The sequence below is a fragment of the Pterocles gutturalis genome, unplaced genomic scaffold, assembly GCF_000699245.1.
Source record: "Pterocles gutturalis isolate BGI_N339 unplaced genomic scaffold, ASM69924v1 scaffold21029, whole genome shotgun sequence".
NCBI lineage: Eukaryota > Metazoa > Chordata > Aves > Pterocliformes > Pteroclidae > Pterocles > Pterocles gutturalis.
In genome coordinates, this window is record NW_010133735.1 from 2829 (window position 1) to 11025 (window position 8197).

The window sequence follows — 8197 nt, forward strand, 5'->3', positions numbered from 1 at the left end:
GTCAGACAGCATGGGGAAGTTGCTGTTTGTCTCCAGCCTCTTGTGCTCTCCCCTGCACCCTTTCCAAAGTCGCAAGACTTTCCCTTCCTTTATTATCAACTCATAATGAATTTAATTAGCTGACTAGTCCTAGAGGTTTAATGCAAATCTAAGTCCATGAGAATAATAAAGTGTTTTGATAAAGAAGCTAAGTAGCAATGTTTCACTGTCTTTACAGTATGGAGAAGAGTGCAGGAGTAAAACATATCCTCCTTCAGGACCAACGTAAGTAATCTGATTCAACTTGTCTAACAAATCACAGAAAAGTAGGGATTTGCAAGTCTGAACAGGTTTTTTTGGTAACTTGTTCCTGCTGCAGGTCTAACAAATGCTAGTTACAGGTGGGAAGGGCCTATTTTGTCAAATGTTTTTTCAAAACCTTCTTTAAATTTGAACTCTGGTACTTGTCTTTCAGGTTCAAAGGGAATGTACCCACATATGTCATAAATCTTGATTTACCTCCCAGCAAAAGATGGGATAACTTGATGCATGACAAAAAGACAGAGGTATGAAATGCAGAGCTTGCTTTGAAGCTTAGCAGGTATAAAACTAGAACATGGCTTTTATTTTGAAAAAAATATTTGGAAAGGAATACCTGTGCTAAAGTTGTCTGAAAGGGATAATATTTCTAGTTCACTTTTTTAATATGAATCTAGGGTAAAATAATTGTTTGAATAAAACTTTTTTCTGTTCAACACTTCAGCCAGCAGCATCAAGTATAGGGGCACTGATGTTTGTGATGTAGAGTGAAAAAAATTGGTGTAGCTTAAAGCAGGCTTTCATTTATGAAGGGGGAGGAGTACACCAAGGGACAGGCTCAGTAAACTGAAGTGAAACTGAGGCAGCATCCCTCCTCCTCTGCGCATCCCTGCTTCCCTCAAAACAGTGCATGTGACGATGAAATGGCGAGGGGGAAATGAACTTCCTGCCCATTTCAGGGGTGCTGGTTGCAGCACTGGGCTTTACAGGGGAGAAATAATTTAAAAATCGCTCAAGCCTATTTCAAAGTGCTTACAAGAGCTGTTCGTCAGAAGGTTGCTGAAAATTCAATTCAGTAATGCTTAATTTCTCAAAAAAGGCCAGGAATTTTTGCAGTATCCCTGCTGACTTTGACCTTTCAACTCTGAAAGCCAGACAAATTCTACTTAACCTGTAATATTTATTTTAAAAGTCTCATTTAAGCCAGTGGGCAGTGGAAACTTCACGTTGCACCTTGAATTCTGGAAGGTTTTATCCCTCATGTACTTTGGAGGTAGATCCCGTAGAGTGGAACTCTCCTTGTGACCACTCATGTCGCAAATGGAAAGCATGTACTTTTATGAGAAATTTATTGAGTTGTCTTGGCTTCAGGAACATCAGTGCTTAAGCAAAGAGCTTTTAATTAGCATTTTTAAAGATAGAAGAGTGCAGAGTATTAAAATGTGATCCGAGGAGCAGAAGATGAGGATGGCTTTTTCCTGTAATTTGTTTTCTTTGGTAGAGGGACATGTTGGAGCTAATCTAGAAAGTTATTTCAATAAAGCTTGAAGCGTGACTCTTCAATGGGGAGGTGAGGGTGTTTTTCTCACCAAGAACACCACGTTTAGCGCTTTCTTTAAATACGTATTTTTTCAACAAAATATTTTTTTGAAATGTATGTGAAGGAGTTCTGGCAATTCTAATGCTCAAGATCTCCTATTCAGTAAAAGCCCTTTTTCTTTATAGCTGAAGACTGTGGTCCAGAATATTAAAGATATAGCAAATACCTTCTTCCCCAGTGGCAAAGTTGTTGACATAGTGGATAACAAAATAGTAAGTATTTTCAGCTTAATTATTTCATTACTGTGTGCTCTGATGACCAGAATTAGAATGCTACTAAATTTGGCAATTAAGAGTTTTACAAGTGATTATTCTTCCACTTCCAGAACAAAATACTATTTTGAAGAGTTATTCTGAAATTTTGCCTTCTTGCCGACTCTGAATTACTGTGAAGCCATCAAACCTAAAATGCATATGTCTCTTATTCCTCTAATTTTTTCTAAGATCTCTTCAAGTTTGGATTAGTCATGCTAGATATATATGCTATTGACTTAGTCACTGTAACAAAACACTTCACTGAAATTCTCTTTGCTGTGCTCAACTCCTTTTAAACAGTGGAATAAAATTGGGTTTTGAAAACTGTAATAAATGTCTGATTACAGGGGCAACTTTTACCAGGCCTCATCTTAAAAAATAATTTGGTTGTGTTTAAAATAGGCTTTGGCATAGAATGAGGACAGGAGAAAACAGTGCAGCGCTAAAAAGTGCATAAGGTCAAATATTTTCCCCATCTTTATTTGCAGCAGTGTAAGGCCATGCTGGCCACACTTCGTTCATATCCCTGTGTGCCTGAGTGGAGTTGATGTAAAGGTGGTGCATACAGGTAGTCCTACCAATGTGTGAAAGTTAGGGATTCCCTTAAACACTGATGTCAAGCTCAGTTCCAGTTGAGCTCTTAACTTCACTCTGTTCTGTCTTACTTCACTCTGTTCTGTCTATTGCTGCTAATGATAATAATTAAGATAGTGTGCTAATTGCCATTGATCACATATCAATATTTTGATAAGTAATAGTTTTTACTTTCCCTAAGTATGTGCTAAGTACACTACAAAGTACAAACACCCTCAAGTTCTCCAAGCTGCAGAGGAATTAAAATCTTCAATTTAAGAGTTGTGAGAGGGATGTACCTATTGGGAGAAGTTTGTTTTGCCAAAGTGACAAAATAGCATTAATTTACACAAACAATATACAAAACTTTTCCTTTCAGGCTCATCTGACCGCCACGCTTCCTTATCCTTTCAATGAAGAACTCCAAGGGATTTCAAATTCATCTGGGATTCCTTTGGGTAATAGTTTCCAACACTTTGTTAATGTAATGGAAAACTAGGAATACAGACTCGTTTAAAATTAATATGTGTACCAGTCGGCGGTATAGGTGTAGTCATCTGTGACTTTAGCAAGTAAATTATTAATTAAGTAGGTAAAGCAATAAATTGCATCTCACATTAAATGAAAACAGTGTTTGGAGGAGAATGGCAATAAATCACATAAGCCTTTCATCAGGCTGGGACTTCTCTGTAGATCTCTAGCTTCTCGCTCCTGAGTTTTGGGAACTGGAGCAAGTCTCGGCTGCTGTGCACCAAAGTTTGGGGGAATCCTTGATTCTCATTGGTTTCCCATTCAGCTGTGTGCTGTTGACACACCAAGAAGGCAAAGCTCAGTTTCATGCTTGGTTTCTTTCCCTTGTGATCCTTGCCACATCCTCCTGCCTTCCTTCTGCACCTCCTGCAAAAGAGTGCAATTCCAGGTGAGAAGTAGATACTGGGTTCCTCCAGAACTGAGACAGAGAAGGTCCATAGACCTGCTTCCACTGCTTCCATCATACACCTGGTACTAGTCAGCAGCTTTTATATGGGAATAGTGGTACATCTATCAGCTTTCTTCTTTAAAGTGAATTTTATAGCTTGAAGTTTCCGGAGAAGGAAGTAGCAATGACTCAGCTTTCTCAGTGGTAAGGCAGAAGGTCAATGATTCTGATCCTTCTTTTTGCCTTTCAATAAGTTCTTGATTTTGCTGAACCAGTCATTTCAAAGATCAAATGAGATTTAAACAGAAAATTTTAAAAGAAATATTATAGAATGCTGATCTTTCCAGTATGCGTTTTTCTAACTTTTTTTTCAGTTCATGGCAAAAGTTTCAATCTGTTGAACTTTGTTTCTTTTTGTTCTAGGGGAAATTGTTATTTTTAACATCTTTTATGAAATTTTTACTGTATGTACATCAATAGTGGCGGAAGATAAAACAGGTAATGCAACCCAGAATAGTGTTAACAGTTTTCTGTTATGTAGGACAGGGTCCACCTCAATTATGGAACCATAGTCTTTCTAAACTGCAGGCAAGAAGGTCTAGTAGAAGAAACTAAAAGCAATGATAATAAAAAAGTGTTTGTTGAGAATACAGGTGTCAGGTTTAAAAAAAAAAAAAAAGGAAGAACTACTTTCAAAGGTGTTTTGGGTTTGGTTTTGTTGGGATTTTTTGGATTTTTTGTGGTGGTTTGTTTTTTTGTTTTGGTTTGGTTTGTTTTTTTTTAATAGATGGCATTTGTTTTTTAGGGAAAAGAAACACCAGCCAGCCACATTCTCGGTGCCATGAGCATCTAGTTTCTAGCTGTTGCATATGTATGGTGCTAGAGAAAATGGGTAGGCTGTTTTAAGAAAAAAAGACTCATTCTCATACTCAGTTTTACAGTCCACGTCTGCACCTGTTCCAGCTTAGGAAACTTCTGAGGGCTTCCCAGAGGGTTTACAAATGTCTCACCTTTAGAGGAAGCTCAAGGTATTACCATTGCATTAAGATAATGTGGAAAGCATATGAGGCTGAGATGCACAGCATTTTGCAAGATCATTTGATTTCAGTTATGGCAAAACACTGTATCTGATCCAAAAAAACCCACCATTTTTCTGTACTTATGAAAAGAGCAACTAGACAATGGTATTTTCCCTGCTTACTTTCCCAGGTATTTTTCCTGTGTACTCATTTTGTGGTTTTGTAAGCTGAAATTTATGTCTCTCTCTTTAGAAAATGGTGTTTATTTGTTTGTTTATTTTTATGTAGGGAAGTTGTACCATGCCAGAAACTTGGATTTTGGACTCTTTCTCGGGTAAGTACCTAAACTTGTGCCTTTTATTTTTATTTTTTTTTAACCCAAAGAAAAAGCTAGCTGAACTTGAAATTTCTAAATGCATTCTTTGAGTCTAAATGATGAATTCGATGTTAAGACTGTGACAAGTAATTCTGCATTGCATATTGTGAAAAATGGCTAGAACAAACAAAAGGGTTGTTCTGCTGATCTTAGGTCAAACTGCTCTGTTTTTGTCAGGAATGACTTTGCAAAACAGTTGCATTGAGAGTTACATAGTGTTTTCTCAGCTCCAGTTAAAACTTTCTGGAGGCAAAGAACGGTCTGTGTAATCTTATCTCTGAGGCACAGTGTGTCTTGGTTTTTACATGATAGGACAGAATTATCAATTTTAGTGTATGGAGTGAAATGTGGATTGGATTTGGGCTTGTTTTTGTGGTTAGTTTTTTTCCACATTATCTCTCTAGTTACTGTCCTGTGCTGTACTGGTACTTCCCATCATTTATGATTTCTGCTTAGAAGCCAGTGATTTGTATTCCACTGATCTGACATTATCATTCAGTTGGATACAAACTCTGTAGTTTGTTGCCCATCACTGGATTCTCTTTCAGTTCTCATTTCGTACCTTGTGATCAGGTAGTTCAGTGTTTGCTTTTATTATCCTGGTATATTATCTTGGTATATCACTCCTCCACATGACTCTCAATGCCCAGATGGAATTTAAATTACCATCTTCATTAAAATTCTTGACTGCCTACCATTTACTCAAATGGTGTCAACTGTGACTCCACCTATCCCTTGCTTTGGCTTGTGTTGAACTTTTCCCACTTGTCAGAAATACTAGGAACATGCTACCTGAAAATTAAGGCAACTTTTCAAAGCTCTTCCCAGAACCTGGCTTGTTTCCAGAGAATATAATCGTCTGCTAAGTGTCCTTTAGCACCCTCTTGCCTACTGACTGTTCTGGCTTATTTTACAAACTAGAACTGGGACTTCCCTTCCTGTAGATCAAATCCAGTAGTGTGTGGGTTTGTTTTCTACCTTTGAAAAGTAAGAATTTGAGGGAACCAGCTCATTCTGCTGCAGAACAAGCTACACATGCTTTCAGGATACAGGAGGTTTGGTGTCACAGGGACTACCTGTAGCAGGCTCTCTTTGCCAGCAATATGTGTGTCCAAAACAAACCGGCTGTAATGGTGGTGCTGTTTAGCACTGAGTAGTATGTATGCTTCTTGGTTCAAACAAAACTTGGTTCTTTTCACTGACTGCCTATGCATTTGGACTTCCTAGTTGTCCCTTGCTGGTGCTGCTCAGGTAACTGCTGGGCAGTGGTGCTGGCTGACATGAGTAAGATTAGAGGACAGGCGTCACACACAGGAAATCTGCATGCTGTGAAGGGAAGTTTTAAAAGCTACAGGGGGAGGGAAGTTTCTAATGCTGTACTGACTTCTGCAGGTGGGATGTTAAAAATAATTCCTGGACTATCACTCGGGAACTGAAACCTATAGTGGTAAACTTGGACTTCCAGAGAAACAACAAAACAGTATTCAAATCTACAAATTTTGCGGGATACATAGGCATGGTGTCTGGAGTCAAACCAGTAAGTATGGTGAGAGGAGCTTGTCAGTTTGTTAATAATGCTTCAGATTTTCCTTGAAGATGTAAATTTTCCTGCTTACATTCTCTACTTTGAGATTTTTTTTAAATAAATGATCTCTTAATTGTTGTGGTACACAGTATAGCTATTTGAAGAAAGGTAAAAGAAAACAGTGCTGCACTCTTCCTTATAAAAGGAGATTGCGTAAATAAAATTATGTGTTTGGACAATTCTCAAAAACAATGTTGAATTCTGAATACAAATAGGAGTGAATACAAAGCGCTCAAATGGTTGGAGTTTCTGGATAGCAGATAGAAACTGCTGCGATCTCTGAGGTGAGGCAGCATACTTGCGCTATTTACCTTCTTTCTCCAATCCTTCTTGGAAAAGGAGTCCTACATTGCAAGGTTTTTTGTTTTTTGTTTTTTTTTTTTTTAACCGGTACCTGAAGTCTGGGTTTTATCTACATCTTAAAATCCAGCAATACAGAACTACACCAGAGTCTCCAGCTTCCCACAACGCCACCTTTTCTACACACTCTGCCTTTACCCTCTATTAGAGGTGGCTCTTTTCATAGTAGAGCATTTCTGGCATAAATCCCTGCATTGTATCCATTTATTTTTTAATTCTGGTCAAATAAATTGGGAAGAGTACATTCTGAAAAATGATCCAGTGTAGCTGAATTCCACTTTCCTCTGAAAGAAACACTAGTTGGAGAAGAGTGAGATTTGAGTTTGAATTGCATGTTACAAGTAGCATGGATTAAATTGTGTACAGCTGCGTGCCCATGTGAACAGCAATAACATATCAGGGTGTACGTAGCACTGGGACTTAAAAGTCTGCCTTCAAACTAGAATAGTATTCAGAGGTCTGAGAAGAAGGTTACGTACATCAGGGGAAGGAAAACTGGTAATTCAGTGATGCAACAAGGACCAAGAGAAAAATGGCCACAGGCTTGACTTGCTTAGCATAAAAGCTTGGTTTGCTAGATTGCTATGCCAGGTCAGAAGACCGTGAATTGTCATTTCTACTTTCTCAAGCAGTGATAAATTAGGTTCTTCTCCTCATGGGCTTGATCTTGCAGCCCATTACTCAAAGGGGAAGAGTCTAACAAACAAGAAGCTTAATTGGCATGTAAATTGCAATGCTGCCTCTTGTTTATTACTGGTATTGATGGGCTGGTGATGGATGAAGGTTGACTTGTTTAATTCTTTTCAGGACTTGTTCACTCTGACAATGAATGAACGTTTCAGTCTTGATGGTGGTTATATTGGTGAGTAATGCTCATTTCTGTCATTATTTCTGTACAAGTTTTCAGACTTTGGGCATACCAGTTACCTTAATAAACGGGCACACAAATGGTGAAAAAGATTCCAGATGAGTAGGGTAAAACACAGTTCATTTTAACGGCTGTGAAAGTTAGAGTAGCATGAGTGAACCTTCTGAAAACAAATTATTGTAACCAGTGATATTTTGCAGGAATCTTCGAATGGTTTCTTGGTAGAAGAGATGGTATGTGGATGGGCTTTCTTACAAGAACAGTATTAGAGAATGCTACGAGGTATTCGCCCCCCTCCCCTCCCCCCCCCCCTAATATTCTACTGCATTAATCTGCTTTGCTTTCAACTGGCATGAATACTGTAGATGTATGCTTAGTGTCTAAAGATACAGGTATCTTCCTAGAAACCTTAACATTAAATAGTTCTGTGTTAGCTGGTATCTGGTGGGGGGAGAGGCATCACATGTGATCCCTTAAAACTTCTGCAATTGTTTTCTCATATTTATTACTTTTTGTAATGAACCTATTGGTAGTCTTCAAAAAGGGCAAGAAGGAGGACCCGGGTAACTATAGACCGGTCAGCCTCACTTCCATTCCTGGAAAGGTGATGGAACAACTTATTCTT

The 8197-nt window shown here is 38.4% G+C and overlaps 1 protein-coding gene across 1 annotated transcript; it reads left to right on the plus strand.

The window, feature by feature from the left end:
- Nucleotides 1–217: 217 nt before the first annotated feature.
- On the plus strand, nt 218–7854 carry LOC104467541 (acid ceramidase-like; the record flags this gene model as incomplete). The annotated part of the gene is made up of 9 exons (XM_010081354.1): nt 218–264; nt 455–545; nt 1744–1830; nt 2825–2903; nt 3788–3862; nt 4672–4717; nt 6152–6296; nt 7512–7566; nt 7773–7854. Coding segments are annotated over 9 exons (707 nt in total), but the record flags the coding sequence as incomplete, so codon positions are not given.
- Nucleotides 7855–8197: the final 343 nt, after the last annotated feature.